Consider the following 19,548-nt stretch of genomic DNA (forward strand, 5'->3'; position numbering starts at 1 on the left):
GAACCGATAAGAGAAGTGTTAGCAAAAACGGCATACGATGCCGGGAGCCGGTTCTCGACAAGAACCGGTTTTCGATTTTTACCCTTGTATTAATACCTAAAAAGTTTTTTTTACAGCGTTGTAGCTGTAACGGGTTCCTTTTCTAACACTCAAGAGGTCTTGATGTGGCTGCTGTACATAAAACACTGCAGACAGACAGACAGACAGACGTTTCATAGTAGGGTTCAGAATCATTTGTTCCAAAATAAAAGCAAGTCATTCCATAAAAGCAAGCAGTGTTTTTGATGTGATATTGATAGTTGTCAGGTGGGGGTGCTGAACCCTCTTCAAGCGATTTTGAGCTCAACATCTCACGCCTTTTATGGAGCGACTTTCTGGAAGGCCTGAAAAGTGAAAAGGAGGAACAAATACGGACTTGCCCAAATGAGATGTATAAGGCCCCTCCCACCCGGAAGTGACCTCTTTGCAACAGGAAGTGACCTCAAATCACCAGGAAGTGACCTGTTGTATGAGAAGTGGTGATAATCATGATAATGTTTTGGTGCCTTGAAAAACACACTTTGATATTTATTTTGATTTGTGTTTCATGCCAAAATGTTTGTTCAATTTGGCTATTTCATTCATAGTAATAATAATAAAATATTTCAACAGGAAGTGACCCGGAAGTGCCCTCATTTGCCCAAAATGGACCAATGCCACTGAATTGGAGGGAAGAAGTGAGCAGCAAAAGTTGCGAAGCCGCTGGCAGGCGCGTTCCTTTGCAAAGATGGCCGCCTCGCTGACTGGCATCATGACCAGCGGCACAGCGGCCGTACCCACACGGAGGCGTGGCTCTTACGTGGACGCCCGCCGACGTGTCACACAGCGCTATACATCGGCTTGGCCTCGCGGTTGGGGTCAAGGGTCACGGCCATCCTTGGCCATCACATAACATATACAAAATATGAACAAATGGAACGTCTTAGAAAATCACAATGTGCCATCACTGCTGCACTTTAAATCTGCCGCAGGCTGCTCATGTGACTTTTCTTTTTCTCCGTAGGCCTTCAAGGGCGGGTCCAGTCCAAGTTCAGCGCTCCACAATTGAGGCCAACGTGCAAAAAAAAACTCAACAAACAAAAGTTGAAAGCAACCAACGGCCACACAAAATGGACGCTCGTTCCGCATTGCCTCGCAAAGCACAAAGGACGTTAGCCGGCTAGCGTGTCCCAGCGGCGGGCGAGCGAGCGGCGGGCGAGCGAGCGGCGGGCGAGCGAGCGTCGGGCGCCGGCCGGCTCCAGCTCAGCCAGACTGGAGACTGTCAAAGCCGCAGAACTTCCAGCGCTTCTCCAACGTGGCACCCACACCGCTCAGCTGCTGACGGAACATGAGGGGCAGGCGGACCATGAGGCGCTCCAGCTCCCCTGACGACACCTGAGACACACACGCGCGCACACACACACACATCATCTTGCTGTCAGCTTTCATGGACGTGTGTGTGTGTGTGTGTGTGTGTGTGTGTGTGTGTGTGTGCGTGTGTGTGTGTGCGTGCCTTTGTCTTTGCTACATTGTGGGCCACATACACGCGTGTTTTTCTAGGTTTAACTAGCATTGTGGGGACCGACTTAAAATTGTGGGGACATTTGGGTGGTCCCCGCTAGTTCAGCCCTCTTTTTGAGGGTCAAGACTTGGTTTTAGAGTTTTTATTTGAATTGGGTTAGGGTAAGGTGGGGGTAGGCAATCATTTGTGCATCATGTCAATGAGATGTCCCCACGATGATTAAAGACAAGTGTGTGTGTGCGTGCGTGCATTGTGGTACCTGGGAGTCGAGAGAGCGCACGTAGGAGCACAAGTATTCCAGGTTGGCCCCGAAGGGGTGAACGTGCAGGAAAGCCGACATGACGCCTCGAGAAAAAAGAAGGAAAGACGTCACGTTGTGATGAAGTCATCAAGTCATTTGCATACCAATCAGCATCTCATTTGCATACGGCCTTACCCAGGAGCAGAGCCTCCTTCTCCGACACCAGGACGCCGCCTCCTCCTCTCGTCTCTCGGTTGCCGTGCGCCGCCGCCGCCGACCACTGAAAGCCATTGACCTAAAACACGTGCGCATCAGTCACACGGTTCGAGCGTGTTTGCATCATTGTAGCATTTATCCACGCACTAATCACGGCTACTGACGTGCGGGCTTTTCTGCGCTTGCATTTTCTACCATCTCCGCCGCGGGCCCTTCGTGAAGTTGCTTGTTTCCGAGGAGCGTCGGCTCCCGCTAATAAATGGAATGACAACACGCTACGCAAGTAGACCCAAGCCCACACGCCGCGCTCAAACGCCGACGGCATTACAGCCCTGTCGTTTGCCTCGGGCAGAAGATGCGCTAACGGCAGCTGAGTTGACATTTTTTGTTAAGAACGTATAACAGCATCATTTGACAAACGCTCACGTTTTCCTTTCATAGCCCCGAATGACTGTCCACATTTAGCAGGTCATCTAGCGCTGATAGTCATCTACCAAAAGCAGAGGTGACAAATCCAGGTCCAGAAAGTAAAAAAAACCCTGCCACAGTTTGACTTTAGCCTCAGCTGCTAGCTAGCGAGCTCGCTATCTAGCTTCCCAGGTGCTCGTTTACGAGCTCCCTAGCAGGTAAACAAGCACCCGGGAAGCTAGCTAGGGATTCTGAATTGCAGCTAGGTAGCAAGCTAGCTAGCTAGCACAAGGGGCTAAAGCCAAACTGTAGCAGTTGTTTTTTATTTTCTGGACTAGGATTTGCCACCTCTGACCAAAAGGTCAAATCCTAGTTAACTTGTAGGGCTAGCAGTGGCTAACCTTGCATCGACGAGCGAGCGAGCGAGAGAGAGAGAGAGGGAAGGAACAGAAACAGAGAGACGACTCTCCCATTGCAAAAAGCTGAATTTCCTTTTTTCATGATTTGCAACAGGCCACACGAGGATTTGGTCCAAGTTTTATCCAAAGTTTGAATTTTTCCTTTTCCAGCCAACGTTCATTTCAACCAAAACCTCCGCTGTACCACTTGAGGCGGCCGATATGGGCGGCTCGGAATGACCTTTGGCCACTCGGACCTGAAATGGGAGATATTCAACACACATGTTGGATTGTTTTGGCTTGCTGAGGACAAACCACCGCGCAGCCAGTTGACGGTGACGCGCAGCCAATCAGAAAGACAGCTGGTGGGAATCCAAAATCCCAAAAGTCTTGGCACAACAGCACATCACTGCTTGCGCTATTTACACTTTTTTGTGTTTTTTTGGAAGGGTTGAACAAACGGGCCTTTTGGAAAAAGAGAGCATTTGAAAGGATGGATTTGGATTTTGGATGGATGCGGATTCTACAAAATGGAGAAAACAAATCCTCGCTCACGTGAAGTCTCTCTGCTTCCGTTTTGACAGAATTGCATCAATTTGCATCAAACATATTCTTCAAATATTTGAGGAGGCGTCAAGTGGAACGCGTCGGACGTACCTGTTGCATTGGCAGCAGACACAAGCCAGCCTCCAACCTCTGTGGCTCCGCCTCCTTCCTCAGATGCTCCGCCTCCTCAAAGGCATCTGGCCGGCAGGCGTCAGCGCCTGACACGCACACGTGTCAGTGACACACACACACACACACACAGGACAAGGTGTGGCTCACCATCTTCATCTCCGCACATCTTCATCTTCTTCTGGAAAGGACCTTCATCATCCTCATCCTCTTCTACACCCTCTTCCTCGTCCTGACGTCTGAGGGCCGACACCTCCTTGCTGTCAACCTGACACAGCGGCAACACCGGCATCACTTTCCTCCTCATCATCATCACCATCTTCGTCGTCACTATCATCATCATCCTCACTTTCATCACCATCTTTGTCATCACCCTCACCATCATCATGACTTTCATCATCATCCTCACTTGCATCACCATCTTCATCATCACCTTCATCATCCTCGTCCTCGTCCATCATCACGACTTTCCTTTCACCTTCTCATCATCATTGCCATTCAGCGCATGCACATGTCTGCCCCTTCGACCCGCTGAGGGGTCAGAGTTCGGGGTCAGAGTTCGGGCGCGACGCAGCCGCCGTGACGGCCGCCTCCAAAGGGCTCGCTGGGCACTCACCTGGCACCGCCTGGTCCACATGTCAATGTTGTTGCGCTGAGCTTTGGAGAAGTGGTCCCGAGACTTTTGTCGGCCCGACGCCACCAGCACGGACGACACCTGGTCCACTTGGGCCACAAACGCCCGACACAGGGAGGGGGCGACACGTCAACAATCCATTGATCAGGCTCGGCCGCATTCTTGCAAACGGACGTCGGTGTGGATTTGCGCACGCAAATACTTACTGTGCATGCGCGGCCACACTTCAACTTCCACGTGGAAGTTGAGTGACGTGTCATGCGATTGGTCGCACCGTCCGCTCTCAAGACTTTCTTTGTTTAGTGAACACGCAACAGACGGATGACGGACGATGAACACAAGGACAACGAATGGACGGATGACGAATGGGAGGACGCACGTCTGATGAGACAATGGACTCAACAGCCTCGGGTGCGCATGACACTTTGGAACTGGGGGACAGGGACCATTACATATATATATACATATATATATATATATATATATATATATATGTGTATCCATATATGTGTGTGCATTCTTACGCTGTGCGAGGATGTCGGCGAGCGCTTCTCGGAAGGCGATCTTGGCTTTGTGCAGCGTGCGTCGTTGCTGCCGGGCGTCCCTGCGCAGCCGTCGCGCGTGTGCGTTGGCGCTTTGTATCAGCGCGTACACGTGATTGGCGCTGGCGCGGTTGACTTCGCCGCCGTCCATCCAACACAAAAGCACCGACGCGGCCCAACTGAAACGATGCTTGTCTGTTGGGAAACACACACACGGACGCACAATCGGTGCTTTTTCTTTGGCTTTGGGCAACAAGAGGCGTGGCCGTCCACGAGTCCTGCAGTCCTCAAGTCCTCCGTGCGGTGGTTTGCGGTGGTTTGCTGTGTTGTGGCGGGATGCGCCGCTTCCTTCACGGGAGCTTGCGCGTGGACAAACGCTGAAATGTTCCCGGCGCTCGTTTTGCTCTCATTTCCATGACAATGCGCGCAGCCAGGCGAAGGCGCGCGCGGCATTAGGGAGCTTTTATGAGCCTCCAACGCGTGCGCCAGCCCATCAAAAGCGAGGCAGGCGGCGCCGCCACAGATTAGCCTGGCGTTACCACGTAGCGCACAAAACACAACATGCACACGCAATTCACTTTCAATGGACTTGACGGAAGCTTTTGTGCGCCGCCGGCTGGCGACGAGCGACTGCGAACAATCGCACGCTTCGGCGCCTTCCTCTTTATTTATTTATTGAATTATTTATTTTTTCTTGGCGCCTTCCTCTTCACGTCGACGCTCACGTCGGACTTCGGACTTCCTCAACCTTCTTCGTGCCACGTCTGACATTTAAGCCCGCCGCTGCCAACCCGGCGACCAACGTTGGCGCTGACCAACATTCCTGCCTGCTTGACAACTCTTAGGGTGAATGTACATAAATTGATCCCACATGTCCTCTTTTGACGCATTGTGAAGCATTTATTCTGTGAAAGGCGAATATGACTCGTGCTCTTTCATCTTCAAAAACCTTTTTGCAAGATGCTGACTGGAATATTTTGCGACTGAACTTTCGAAGCTTTGACTTTGAAACTTTCAGTGCTGAAGAAAAACATGTCTACATGATTATCTGCACGATGATTTGTATCCGTGACTGCTTTGAGGTTGCTGTTGTGTACCCCCTGCATTTTAGAACAGCAAACGCTACGTAATTAGGGAACATCCAATAAAAAGAGAGGGAACGGCAAAGTGTGTCCAGAATGGTTCGGAGCCTGTGATCTGTGCATGCTCTCTGTCCGTTGAATATAAATCCAACACAGCTGATTTTGATGGTCAGGATCATTATCCGGTTTTTGCTGAACTTGCAAAAGAGCTGATCATATGAATCAGGTGTGTTGGAGAAGGGAAACATCTAAAAGCCGCTGGCCTTGAAGAAGCGGGATTGCCCACCCCTGTACTAGATGGCGGACCTCCCGATCCCGGACGGTGGTCTCACAGAGCTGCCGCCTCACCTTTCAGGCACTCGGCCAACACGGCCACCTCGCGCTCCGAGAAGTGAGGCGTGAGGGTCGGGGAGGCCTCGTCCCGGTGCAGGCAAGAGTCCTGCTGCTCCTGATGTCGTTGTTCTCGTTCTAGAAGTCTCTGTTTGCACTCCCATTCGTACAAGTCGTCCCGAGCCTGAGCGAAGTCCACGTGGATCTTGCCCGAGTCTTTCTTGTCCGTGCTGGACCCCAGACGAAGGCGGTAGCCTGAGAAGGGAAAATGCAACGGTCAGCATCTTCAAAGTGATGCGGTGCAGCCAGGAGAGCAAAGTTGCCCACATTGGAGAGAGCAAGCAGATCCTAACCCTAACCCTAACCTTAACCCTAACCTCAAGCGCACGGCGCCGCACCGGCATGTGCTTTCTTCCGGTCTGGAGTCGGCAGTTGGTTTTAGTGCTGGGAAGAAAGTCGATTGGAAAAATAGGATGACTGAAAACGACTGCCTCCACGCTCCATCGGAGCCATGTTGGTCACGTATGCGCAGAACCAATCAGGCAGCTGGGACGGATCGGGTACCGACAGGAATTGAAAGACCGGAAAGCGGTTCTCAACAACAACCGCGTTCCCGTTCCCGTCCCTACCACTGGCCAGCTCTTTTGCCCACAATCGAGCGACGGAGCGCTTAGTATCATTGACGCTCATTGACGACTTGGAACCGACCCGAACCGACGCACAATCATCAGACTTGCCACACATCCACATTAAGAACTGAAAAAGATTTTGCCATTGACGTGGAGAACAACAAAAAAGCAGAAAAACATTTTTACCATGAGGTGGTTATAAAGCGGTCGGTCTTATGCGCGTGTTCTGGTCCGCATCGCATCTTTAGCCGTTGACTCGCGTTAGGAGTTTGAGCTCTCGCTCCTCTTGCTTGCAACAGATTGAAGCGAGGTCCGGCGCCACATTCCAGTCAAAGCAACTGCCCGACATCACATCCCGCCCGGGACAACAAAACCCGCTTCCTGCTTGAAGTAGGATTTTTTTTCTTCCAAGCTCTGCAACTTGGAAGGCAAGTTTGCTAACGTTGCATGCTAACGTTGCATGCTAGCTTGCGCTAATGCTGACTGTGTGTGTGTGTGTGTGTGCGTGCGCACGCGGGGTCACCTGACAGGCCGAGAGCCTCGTCCACCATGAACTCATCGCTGAATCGAATGTGGCAAAAGTTCTTCTTGCTCTTGCGCAATGCGATGATGTCGCCGCAGGGGCCGAAGACTTCCCTGATGATGTCATCGTCAGCGTTCTCCGGAAGCCCGCCCACAAACACGGTCTTGCAGCCGGGGGGGCGTGGCCGTGTGGACGGTGGGGGCAGGTCTAGCACAAACCAGCGTGACACTCATTACTATTACAAAATGGCCTGATGCCGCAATGCCGTCATGTCGCACTCTTCTTATTGCGGACGGCGATGCCGGCGGACGTTCCTGCGGCGCCGACAGCGGTTGTGCTCCTTACTGGGATTCTGTGGGAAGAGGGTGCATCGGTTGCGGCGGATGATCTCCTTGACGGTCGCCGGCGCCACCCCCGCGCCTGCCGGCCCGACGGTGGAGGGGTTGCCGGGCGCGTTCGCCGGGGCCTCGGACCTCGCCGTCAGCACGGAAGCTGGCGAATGAGAGAAAGGCCAGAATTGCAAACACGTTCATCATCGGCCATCGCGCAGCCGCTACGCCTTTTGGGCGCCACAGAAGACGAGAGGAAGTCCGAGCAAATGATGAAATCCTCTGCGAGCGCTGAAACAAGAAAAAGATGAAAGCAAAAAGGAGGCGGCGTGCCGGGAAAGAGGAAAAACAGGCGGCGCGGCGGCGGGAAGATAAATGAGGCGGCCGATAAAGAGCGGCGAGAGAAAGGCTTGCTCTCCGCGCCGGCGCTAATGATGACGAGCGAGCGGTCGCCCCGACAGCGCCGCAAAACACGGGGCGACGTGCGATAACCCTGACAGCTCAATTAGCTCGCGTTTGCCGCTAACGTGACGTCATCGCTTGCGGCCCGGCCGGCAGCGAGCCCGAGCATTCGAGCTAGCAAGCGCGATGCTAAGTGGCATAGATGGGCTAACGCAACAAGCAGCCATTCATTGCAACAATTGTGTTTCATTCATTCATTCACTCGCTTACTCACTCATTCACGTCAGCCTGGCAATTAAGCATCCATTAGTGGCAACAATTTTTGTGTTTCAAATACAACCACACCTCACGAAATATTTTTATCCTCTGCAAAGAACAACCAATATTATTGCTTTTTATTCACTGAAAAAACTTTAGACGAACTTGATTTTTTTGGGAAGATTTGAACGGCCGGCATAGAATAAACGATATCGTATGTATATGCTAAATACGTTTGAAGTTGACATGAAGGAATTTGCAGAGGCAAAGAAAGGCAGAGTTGAAACTGATGTGATTTCCTAAATTGGAGACTGCAAAGAAACTTTTTTCATGTCTTGGACTTGAAGTGACCTCTCATGCAAAGGTCACAAAAGTGCATCCGAGCTTTTCAGGTGTCAGCGTTGTCACGGGACGCCGGCGGGCTGCTTCGGCGGCGAGCCTTCCCGTCCAATTAGCTTCCACAAGGGATTCATTAGCGACGCGGTGCCGGCGGCCAGGCGTGCGATGCGCGACACGTTTTTGACGACGACAAAAACATCCAAGCGGGCTCGTTAGCCAACGTGAATATTCATAAGCGGGCCTTGCCGGCGCCGGCAGCGTGACGAACATTCCCAGCCGCACTCAAAGTCCACTCATTGTTGAACGACAGCAGTCAATCAAAAAGTGTACCTAATGAAGTGGCCGCCAGGAAGTCGGATGCCATCAGTTGCTGCGGCAACACGGTCATCACGCCAACGGGTGGCGCCCATGCAGGCTGTGGTGCCACGCCATTGGCTGCTGCTGCCACTGTGTGGAAGCACACACACGCATGAGACAACCGTGCGTGCGCGCACACACACACACACACATCACACGCAGGCAGGCAGGCATGAACGCACACACATTTTGCTGGGTTTGGACGTACCTGCGGCCACGGCGCTCCCGTGTGATGTCATCGATGATCGCTAAACATCAGCAACCCTGACACAAGAAGAAGAAGACGTCTTATGATGAAGATGACGGTGACTATTGAGCAGACGATGAACTTCAATTGGCCACGTACGACGGCTCCGTTCAAAATGGCCGCCCCGACGGCGCCCGTCAGCCACTCCTGACTGGACGTGTGACAAACGTGAGCCATTTTGCTTTTTGCTCTTCTTGCCAGCAAAGGCTCAAATGGGAGCGTGTGAAAAGACGCGCACACTTCTTTTGGCTTGCTTCCACACGCACACACATTGCAGCCTGGGAAATGTGTGTGCGTGTGTGCCCATCCGTGAGATTGGCCAGCAATTAGGATTATGAGCCGCTGCCCGCCGGCCGCTCATTTGCGGCCACTAACGGCTAACGGGCAGCCGCAGGAGCCAAAAGATGAAAGTGACGGCGGCCATTTTGTCATCTTCCTTCCTGTGGCGAGATTGCGATCACGCGCCGGAAGGCGCCATGCGGTCCGACCCAACCTCCGGTTGACAATTGGACAAACGACAGCCAATCAAAATGCGCAGAAGCTTCCAAAACATTTACACGGGCTTAGCCGGGTTGCCCAAGAAGGTCGAATTGGTTCAAACTGCTTCCTGTTTTGCTCACATGATGTGGAAGCTGTCGAAGCAGCAAAAAATTGCCGTCCATTCACCTGGTCCAAGATGGAAGGCCTCGCCCAAAATGGCCGTCTGTTCACCTGGTCCAAGATGGAAGGCCTCACCTGAAAACCTTCAAAATGGTGGCCGGCCACAACTTGCTCAATCGTCTCCTTTCTTGTTGCATCGAAAAACAGCCCAAAAAGTCGGCTGCAATTTGACCAGCGTGCGACGGTAAAGACTTACAAATCAAAGCAACAAAATGGCGGACAGGAAACAAGTCAACGGGCAGTGGAACGGAATCGGCAACGGCTGGTTAGCGAGCGCAGCGCGCCAAATGAGAAGTGACAGCACACACGCGCGCTTGATGAAAGCTGGGGTGTGTGCGCGTTTGCCGGCTGACGGGCGGAAGCGGGGCGCCGCTGTTCCTGTCGCGTCGCGTTAGCGTCAAGCTAAAGCCCGAGCCCGCCTCGCCTGAGCGCTTGCCGCCGTCGCCGCTGGCCTGACCTGCCGCCGCGTGTCGCCGCCTCGCCGTTCATCTCGCCTCGTCACGCCACGCACACATTCACGCACACACACACACACGCACACACACACACACACACATTTAAGAGTGATAAATACACACATGATGCATGTGTGTGTCTGTCAGGAATGTGACAGGAGGAAGAGGAGCCAATCGGAGCTTGGAGGACGTATCAAGGTCAAGCAAGCTCATCAATTATTCATCACGCCTGCAAAATGGCGGGAAAATCATCCAATTAAATGTTGTTGTGTTTTTACAACGTCGCGCTTGCGGTTAAAGGGTGACTTTCATGTGATGGTGATGATGATGACGACGATGAAGATGATGATGACGAGGGGTCGTTGAAGGCTTTTTGTTGGACGGGAGCGTCGGCATCCCTTTTTTTTATCATCCATGGTTGCTTTTGGTTTGAAGTTCCAGGTAAGCGCACGTGGCAATGCACGTGAAAAAAAAAATCCCATTTGGGTGCTGATGTGCCATTTGGGAAGCTCCCAAAATTCCCAAAAGCTAAAAAATGTTGTTTTTTGGTCGGTTGTTTTTTTGTGTCTGTCCCAATACTTTTGACCGTATCTTGGACGTCAAAAGGAAAAGATTCTGCTGTTGTCATTACGACATCATCATCTTCTTCTTCCTCATTCTCTGCACCGCACCAACATTTTGTGCAGGCAGCAAATGCACACACGGGCGCGCGTGTGTGTGCGCGTGCGTGCGTCTTGATGTAGAGCGCGCGTGTCGCCGCTCGCCAGCCAGCAAAGCGATTCTCCATCAGTGCTGCTGCGCACAATGCAGCACATACATCAGGATGGTAGGTGGGGGAGGGGCGAGGAGGGGAGGCGGAGGGGGGTGGGGGAGGCGGGATCGAGCCAGGGCAGCAGGCGAGCACAAAGAGGTGGAAAATAAACAAGATGGACGCCGGCCAGGACAAAAAACGACAGCAGGAGAAAAACTAGCATGATGGATGGGGAAGCGCGCGCGCGCGCACACACACACACACACACACACACACACACACACACACACACACACACACGTGTTTGTGTGCTGTCTGATGTCGTAATAATCAAATGTTGTCAATGTTTTTGTGCAAAAACTCAGCTGAGCATCACAGTTTGGTTTGGTCGCCTTCTTGACACCTTTCAGCCATTTGGCTCCGCCTCTTTACATGTCAAACCGATCGACATTCAACACATTGGGATGTGGACAGCAAACATGTTGATGACGATGATAAAAGGAGAAGCCAAATTGTGGCTGTCGTTAGTTATGCAAATGAGGCGCTTGTTGCCAAAATGAAAGGTCGCCCGCATTGTTGCCATGACAGCACGACAACTTGTTAGCCTGCGCGCCGCGCCGCTTGTCATGCCGTCCGTGACGTGTCAGATGTCTGTCACCGAGAGGGCGGGGCTTGCCGTGCACGGAACGCACATCGATCAACAGCAACATACGTGCACGCACATACACAAAAACACACAAATGACCTTCCATCCTTCCTTCCGTCCTTCCACTTGGATTGGAATGAACGTTTTTACTGCACTAAATGAAGCGAATGTGAAATTGCGGTCCGTCCGACCCAATGTGGGCATTTTGGGCAAAAAGGGGGCGTGGCCACCTCAGGAACGGCTTTGCGGCCCAAGGTCCACCAAAGGGAAGTCAACAAATGTGAAAGGGTTTACAAAATTGGTGTGTTCATTTGCATAACCTTTTGACCTTTGCTTTTGGTTGACCTTGAAATTGACCTTGTGGCTCATGTGACTGTGATTTTTCCCAATGTTTTGTTTTGTCTTTCAGTAAATATTCAGGAAACGCTTCGTCAGCCGCTTCCTTGAAAACACGTTTGTTGGTGTTTTCCTTTGGACAAACGTGATTGTTGGAAGTCAAAGTTTTTTCCCCGAGTGGCCAGCAAGAAAACCTATTGGTCATGTGGGCGGGCCTTCCTTGAAATTTGCTTTCGAAGAAGGAAGTCTTGCGCCCGCCCGGCTTGTGCTCGCCATGCCGGCAAACACGGCAAAGTCACGTGGGATGGAAACGTTGGCAAAGAAATTCCACACGCGGACTTGAAAACGTGAACGCACCACAATGTGGCAAATTCGGGGCTATTTTGAGAGAACTTTTCAAAATGGCGCCAGCGGATTTGCGAACGGTTACGAAATGCCAACGCTTGAAGGCGTTAGCGTCTGCCGGCGGCTTCTTTTTCAATCTCCGCAATGAGCTCGCGTGCACAATTCAGCTCACAAGTCATTATTTGACACTTTAGCAGCAAAGACGACAGCTAGCTAGCTAGAAGGCTAGCTATTAGCCACGTGCATTTATTTTACCACCACAACAACGTGGACACGACTCGGTCGTCATGACGACTTTCCCATGCGCCGTTCATCTCTCCTATTCTCATTTTTTTCTTTCTGTGTGGATCGCCATTGCTGCAAATATTCAAAGAGCGGCGGCCATCTTCACGCCGCTCGCTGGCTGGCTGGCAAGGCAGGACGCACGACAGCCATTGACATGAACGCGCTTTCCAGCTTTGACATCATTTGGACGCGTTGGCGCCGTTTCCGTTTGGACGCAGAGACAGGACATTTTGTTTTACTCAAAGGATTCCCATGGGATGACGTCACACACACACACACACACTCGTCCCCAACATACACGTGCACTGCTGCACGTCTAAACGTGGTTGGTCGTATTTGTTGAGCAAAAGACAAGAAAGCAAAAAATAAATAACTTTGGACATTTTGAGCCTGCAAGCATCTCGATCAACACTTGAAAGTGTCGACATGAAAAAAAGAAAACTTGTTGAGGGAGGAAAAGCTTGAGAAAAAAAAAAAGGACCAAATTTCCCCAACATGTTGTCGACACAATGCTGGAAAGGCAACATTTAAAAAAAAAAAGCAAAATGACAAAAGGCCCTGTGCGTGCGCGTGCGCGTACTCATCGAAAGCAGCCCGGGCGTGCGCGCGCGGTGAAGAGGAAGAGGAGCGCGCGTTCGCCGGCCTACTTGCGTTCCATGAGACAATTGATGACGTCAAACATCTTTTTGGTTGCTTCTTACCTCCGCCAGGGACGCGACGACGATGACGGTTGACGATGAGGAACGAAGATGAAGCGCGCCGACAGGAGCCTCCGCTGAGCGGCCGCGCGCGCGCACGTCTGCCCGCCCGCCCATGCGCGTCCCCGAGGCGCCGTGCATCCTCCGTCAAAGAATCGTCTGCCCGCAATTCACCTTCCAACTGCTCGCACACTTTCAAGGACGCTCTTCATTCGACACGCGCTTTTTCTTCGGCTTGGAGTTTAGCGTCAATTCGCCTTTGGAAAATAAATAAAGTATATATATATATTTTTTTTGATGTATTCATTTTACTTATTGTCTTTCAGCATTTTATTGACATTTTTTAAATAGTTGGTTCTACTAGATTTTATTTGTATGATAGTTTGCAGCACTTTGGAAACGCTTGCTTATAAAATGTGCGATAGAAAGAAAGTGGATTGGATCATCATCATCCTTCTTGGCTTGTTTTTTTTTTTCTTTCTCGTACAATGACATTTTTAAGATGAATTGGAATAAAAATGTTTTCAGCATTTGGAGCAACAACAAGTTAAGAATCATCACCTGCGGTTCAAAAGTGACAGCAAGGGATCTTCGATACCTCTCTTTTTCAGACCGATACCAGTACAAGTACTCAACACTTAAGTAGTCACCGATACCAAGTAGGCTACTTTTTGGTACACGTGTGCCCAAAAAAAACTTTGACCGATCATTTGAAAGAATAAAGCTGAAAATTGCATGAACGGCTGCAAGACGGGAGGAAAACAACGACTTAAGACAGAAGACAAAATACACTAATGACACAACAAGACACACCTGGGGCAAGACACAAGTGGCTGAGGGCACTGATTGGTTGACACGTGGATGGGCGGGATTACACTTAACGAGACACACAAGGACAAATAGAACACAAAGGATCGTGACAGAAAATAAAGAAACATGACAAAATCAAACAGAACCCAAACATGACACATGATTATAGGGTTTCTATATTTGGTCTTAATATTTTTAAATGTGTAAACATGATCTTGTTTTGTATCAAAAAAAAATCATTTGAATAATAATTGCCAAAATAACCGTGATTATTATTTTTTTCCATAATTGAGCAACCTTCAACATAATATGACATTTGTGCAATACGAGTCATGAAGCACAATTGGGCCATTTTGATCCATCTCAGGGGGCAGCCATTTTGACACTTGCTGCCAATTGAAGATGACATCACAGTAGCTCGGACAGCGACCAATCACAGCTCACGGTTTTTGTTAAGATATTTCTTGGGGTTCCATAAACGACCTTGCAATTCGATTTCCAATAACAATAAAGTCCAAGTGGCAGAAATGCACGTTTAGTTCATGTTCAGTCAAAATAAGACAACTTGGGTTCATTTAATGACTTTGGATCGCGCACTAGCCGACCAAACGAGCGCCACAACCCCGACAACGCCCCGACGTTCGCCGTCGCCTTGGCCGGCCAAGCAGGCACTTTGAGCGGGATAACTAGCGTGAAGCCCCCCCCCCCCCCCTTTTTGCACTCCAAAGTTAAAGTCGATCATACAGCTAGCCTCAAATAAAAGACATGATCGTACATGAATGTAAAATGCGGCGTGCTTACGGCTTCACGGCACCGTTCGCAACAGCCGGCAAGTCCAAGTGAAGAGAAAAGCTGGGGGAGATCAAATGCCGACTTCCAAATGCAAACCTTGAAGGCGGGGCCTATTTCAACCCAACAATTGGTGTCAATGTGAACACATGTTCCTGATCAAACTGACCTCAACAGCCTTTACTAGTAGCTGGGTTAAGAGATCAACGCATTTTACTTTATGGTGTGGGCGGAGCATCTGTGACCCAGCAGATGGTTTCATAATTGAGTCCAATTTTAACCCAATATTGAATCAAACTGGCTAAAAAGAAGACCCAACAGCGTTGATCCAAAAGTTGACCCAACATTTTTATGGGTGTAGGAAACAACAAACGACCTTGGAAAGGTTTGAGGCCAGCGGAACGAGGTCCGAGTGGACTCGAGTGGATTTTGGCCGCAACAGAAGTGGATATTTGGCGCCTCCTTCTGGTGGCTCACCACCATCACAGGCATGAGCCAAATATGAGGGCAAATCCTCATCAGATGATCAGTTTGCATATTGGCGTCATGAGGTGCGCGTGCGCGTGCGGGGAGACACGCGTATGTGTCGTCGCTGCCCACTTTGACAACTCATCTTGATTCGGAATGCTTTTGGGGTGGAACATTTATTGCATATTTATTCCATTTACTTCTTGTCTGATTGCTATTGATTTTATTGACCTCTTTACTTACGAATAAGCGTTTTTGCTGGCCAAACAATCCAATCAAAAGTTGAGTCATCATCCGCATGCGCGTGGACTTTGGCGCGTGAGCGTCAGGTGGCGGAAGAGGAAGCGAAAGTTTGCTCCTTTCTCTTTTGTTTTCCCAGCTCCGGCGCGCGTCCGCCCGCTCGCCCGGTTCGGTTCGCCGGTTGGACTCCGACGGTCGGCGCGTGCGATGAGCGCGTCGTCGGCGGTGCTGCTGGATCTCGCTCACGCGTGCGGCTGCGGCTGCACCGAGCGGCAGTTCCGCGAGGAGGCGGGCGCCGCCGCTGCCGCGCACCTCTTCGTGCTGTGCGCGTGCGCGGCCAGCAGCGACGCCACGGACGTGGCGGTACGCGCGTGGAACGGCGCGGGCGCGCGCGTGCTGCTGAACTGGCACGCCAGCGCCGCGTGCGCGTACCGCCTGAAGCGGGCGGCGGACGAGGCGGGCGCGCTCTCGCTGCGCGTCATCACCAGCCCGCGGGGGCGCGCGCGAGTGCTCAGATACGAGCGCGCGCTCTTCACGGCCCTCTACACGTTCACGTACCGGCTGGGCTGCTGCGGCGGCGGCGGCAGCGGCGGCAGCGGCGACGCACCTGCGGACCGCGAGGTGGATGCTGACGTCAGCGCTCTGCTGCGGGCGCTTCCAGCGGTGGGCGGGGCCATCCGCGTGCTGACGTCGTCGTTGATCCCAGGTGAGCCGTCTTTGCGTCATGTCATGTCGGAACCCTGGCCGGGGCCAGGGCCGGGCCAGGCAGGCAAGCTGATTGGATGAGGCTCATGTTCTGATGTTGACGTCATGGAAAAGGGGCTCGCTTCCTTCCCCTTGCGTCACGTGATAAAAGGCAAGCGTCATGTGATGATGATGATGCTTTTCACTTGGACGTGTGGAGCAGCCTGGCTTCACGCTCGCATGCGCAATCTTTTGCAAAGGTCCATTCCAGTACTGATCCAAAACCTTTTTTTTTTTCCCCCACTCACGTCTGTCACTTGTTCTCTTTTTTGTCAACTCTTTGCTGAAAAGGGCCACTTCAGTCAGTGCGCGTTCCCAAACTTTTTGGCCTGGCTCGTGGACCAACAAAACGTTTGGCTGTACTCTTGCAACACAATTATTAAGGGAGACCGGGACTAGTTGTATCACTTTTTATTTACTTGTATCTATTTCTTAGACTCAATGCATCATACATAAGCTCCCAATGCGCTTTTTTTTTCTTTTCAACCAGCACACAACCCCTGACCATTTTGGCCAAGAAAACTAGTATTCCACTTTTGAGTTGCGCCCTCTGGCGGCGGAGAAGAAAATTGCAATGATACAACTTGCCCTGGTCCTTTCTACATGAACATCTTTTCATTTAGTTTCATATCGGGAACAGCTAGAAAGAATCAAAGGACTTGCCATTCACTTCCTTCCTTGCTGACTTCCTGTCTGGATGACGTTGTGTGTGTGCGTGCCAGACTGCTTTGGCCACGGCTTCAGCACGCGTGCCGGCGGTGTCTCACGAGTGCCCACCTTGTCCTCGTTGAACCTGTTCAGCAGCCCCAGGCGGCAAGACTCTGCGGCTCTAGTCCAAGAGAACCAGCGCCGTCTGGCACTTCATGCCGGATTCTCCCCACGCCCGCTTCAGTTGCTCAAGGTGAGTTCTTTTCTTCGGCCCCGGTGGGTGCTCCCCCGTGTGGGCTCTTGTGACAGCAGGTGGATTGTTGCGGCGCAGGTTGAGCATCGCAGTCGGGTTTGGGTGTTGGGGACAGACGAGCCGGACCGCTACGATGCGGCGGTGACGGACCTGCCGGGACGGGTTCTGGCCGCGCCGGGTGCCGACTGTGTCCCCATACTCTTTGCGGATCCCGTGGCCAAAGCAGTGGGCGTGGCGCACGCAGGTAGGCCGCATCCTGCAGGGCTCGGAAGGCCAAAAACCAGGCTGAGAAGCCCGTTGGACTACATGCACGCGGAGAGGCTGAGCAAAAGGATTTGGCTTTTCTAACAAACTCGTGCTGGAGAAGTCCAATCAAGTCTTGTTGCAGCAACTTATGACAGATGGTGGTTCTCAACCCTGGTCCTCCAGCACGCCTGTTTTCCATGTCTCCTTGAACTAACACAGCTGAGGATCATCATCAGGCTTCATACGGAGCTTGTTGATTCGCTGCTGGTTTGAACGACATGAAAACAGGCTGCATAGGGGTACTCGAGGACCGGGTTTGACAACCACTGTTCCAACACAAGTGGGCTAGTCCACTTGCCGTCCTGCAAAAGAAACGAGCTGACAAGATTCACAAGCAGCGTCCAATGTTAGCCGTGCCAGTTAGCCTGCCTGCTAGCAAACGTGCTAATCAACATGAAAGTCGTCAACATTCTGGTTGTTATTTGGACATGATAAGAAAATGAGCATGTTGCTAAAAATGATGCTAAGCTACGTGTCCCTTTTAGGCTGGAAAGGAACGCTGCTGGGCGTCGCCACGGCAACAGTGTCAGCCATGACAACGGAGCTGGGCTGCGCGCGCGCTAACATCCTGGTCGTCTTGGGCCCCTCGGTGGGCCCGTGCTGCTTCACGCTGGAGCCCGAACAGGCGGCCCGCTTTCGGCCGGAGTGCATCCGCCGTTCGCCGGCACACAGGACCAACATCGACTTGCGACTGGCCAACAGGTGGCGTCCCAGTCGCACAAAACCTTGCCCTTGCTCATCCTTTTCCTGATATTCCTGTTCCTCTTCCTGACACTGATCCTCATCCCGCCTTTCTGCTGCGCTTGCTGCTGCCTGACGGTCCTGACGGTCCTGACTCTCTTCCTGATCCACTTCCCGCTTCTCGTCGTGCTCTTCTTTCCGTCCTTCTTCCTCAGAGGTGGCAAATCCAGATCCAGATAGTAAAAGCCCTGCCACAGTTTGTCTTTAGCCCCTGATGCTAGCTAGCTCCCTGGCAGATAAACGAGCACCCGGGGCGCTAGCTAGCTAGCTAGCACCTGGGGCTAAAGCCAAACTGTGGCAGGGCTTTTACTTTCGGGACCTGGATTTGCCACCTCTGCTCTTCCTGATGCTCCTCCTGCACTTGTCTCCACCCTAAGCCAAGGGAGGAGCGAGATTGGCCCCCCTTGTTGGAGCCCCATATCCCGATCCTCCAACTGTCCCGACCCCCGACCCTTGTCAGTCTCAGTGACGAGCTTCCCGTGTGCGCTTGTCAGGCTGCAGCTGGAGGAGGCGGGCATCCTGGCGCATCACATCCAGGACGACGGCAGCGTGGCGCCGTGCACGTCGTGCCACCCGCGAGACTTCTTCTCCCACGTGCGGGACGGGGCCCACTTTGGCACCCAGGTGGGCTTTGCGTGGATCAAGGAGGAGGCGGAAGCATCGCCGGCCACCTCGGCATCCCTCTCCCAACTTTAGACTTGGCGGGGAACCCAAACGCCTGTTGTGCATTCTTCAACTTTTCCATCCTTAAATGTCAAACGAAGCACGTTGACGAGGGCAAGGTCGATCTTCAATCATGCTTTGTTGGATTCTTGTTCAGAGGTGGCAAATCCAGGTCCAGAAAATAAAAACCCTGCCACAGTTTTTCCCATGGTGCTTGTTTACCTCCTAGGGAGCTAGCTAGCGAGTTAGCAATAGCCAAACTTTGGCAGGGTTTTTACTTTCCGGACCTGGTTTTGCCACCTCTGTTCTTGTTCACGTTTATTCATGTTTCCTTCTCATAACTTTTTCACATCCTGTCACGTGCATTTCTTTGCGCACGATCATGCACATTATTTATTTTGAAAAATATGTTTGAATCATCTCATTTTAAACATTTAGATTTTTTTTAACCACATCCTTGATTGTTTTCAAACATGCGCAATGTTCCTCTCGGTTTTTTTTTTTTTATGTCACTGCTCATTTTATTACATCAATAAAGTTGACTGTTTTGAATATTGACT

General features: G+C 51.7%; 2 protein-coding genes across 5 annotated transcripts; one reads left to right on the forward strand and one right to left on the reverse strand.

Moving 5' to 3' along the window:
* Positions 1 to 218: 218 nt before the first annotated feature.
* On the reverse strand, positions 219 to 16,391 carry LOC144060273 (ecto-NOX disulfide-thiol exchanger 1-like). Of its 4 annotated transcripts, none has more exons than XM_077579642.1 (13): positions 16,241 to 16,391; positions 9,112 to 9,167; positions 8,877 to 8,993; positions 7,564 to 7,710; positions 7,219 to 7,425; positions 6,085 to 6,321; positions 4,637 to 4,849; positions 4,095 to 4,201; positions 3,629 to 3,746; positions 3,461 to 3,567; positions 1,977 to 2,076; positions 1,800 to 1,885; positions 219 to 1,413 (listed from the first exon to the last, which is right to left on the reverse strand). In XM_077579642.1, the coding sequence occupies exons 2-13, from the start codon at positions 9,140 to 9,142 to the stop codon at positions 1,282 to 1,284; spliced, it is 1,602 nt and encodes a 533-aa protein (XP_077435768.1). In that variant the 5' UTR covers positions 9,143 to 9,167; positions 16,241 to 16,391; the 3' UTR covers positions 219 to 1,281. The 4 variants fall into 4 exon arrangements, with proteins under 4 accessions (XP_077435768.1, XP_077435767.1, XP_077435765.1 ...); XM_077579641.1 differs by having other exon boundaries at positions 16,192 to 16,332; XM_077579639.1 differs by lacking the exon at positions 16,241 to 16,391 and adding an exon at positions 13,330 to 13,490.
* lacc1 (laccase (multicopper oxidoreductase) domain containing 1) lies at positions 15,458 to 19,546 on the forward strand. The gene is made up of 5 exons (XM_077579645.1): positions 15,458 to 16,339; positions 17,100 to 17,278; positions 17,357 to 17,522; positions 18,070 to 18,286; positions 18,820 to 19,546. Exons 1-5 carry the CDS (start codon positions 15,841 to 15,843, stop codon positions 19,019 to 19,021), a joined length of 1,263 nt encoding a protein of 420 aa, XP_077435771.1. The 5' UTR covers positions 15,458 to 15,840; the 3' UTR covers positions 19,022 to 19,546.
* The last annotated feature ends 2 nt before the right edge of the window (positions 19,547 to 19,548 follow it).

Source organism: Vanacampus margaritifer, chromosome 11, assembly GCF_051991255.1.
Source record: "Vanacampus margaritifer isolate UIUO_Vmar chromosome 11, RoL_Vmar_1.0, whole genome shotgun sequence".
Lineage (NCBI taxonomy): Eukaryota > Metazoa > Chordata > Actinopteri > Syngnathiformes > Syngnathidae > Vanacampus > Vanacampus margaritifer.

Excerpts from the sequence above, each read along its gene's own strand:
- LOC144060273 (XM_077579642.1), bottom strand. The coding sequence starts at position 9,142 with ATGACATCACACGGGAGCGCCGTGGCCGCAG. Across the intron at positions 7,711-8,876 it reads CCTGGCGGCCACTTCATTAG|CTTCCGTGCTGACGGCGAGG; the intron begins GTACACTTTTTG and ends CTCATTCGCCAG. Across the intron at positions 7,426-7,563 it reads CCTCTTCCCACAGAATCCCA|ACCTGCCCCCACCGTCCACA; the intron begins GTAAGGAGCACA and ends GGTTTGTGCTAG.
- lacc1 (XM_077579645.1), top strand. The coding sequence starts at position 15,841 with ATGAGCGCGTCGTCGGCGGTGCTGCTGGATCTCGCTCACGCGTGCGGC. Across the intron at positions 16,340-17,099 it reads GACGTCGTCGTTGATCCCAG|ACTGCTTTGGCCACGGCTTC; the intron begins GTGAGCCGTCTT and ends TGTGCGTGCCAG. Across the intron at positions 18,287-18,819 it reads GACTTGCGACTGGCCAACAG|GCTGCAGCTGGAGGAGGCGG; the intron begins GTGGCGTCCCAG and ends TGCGCTTGTCAG.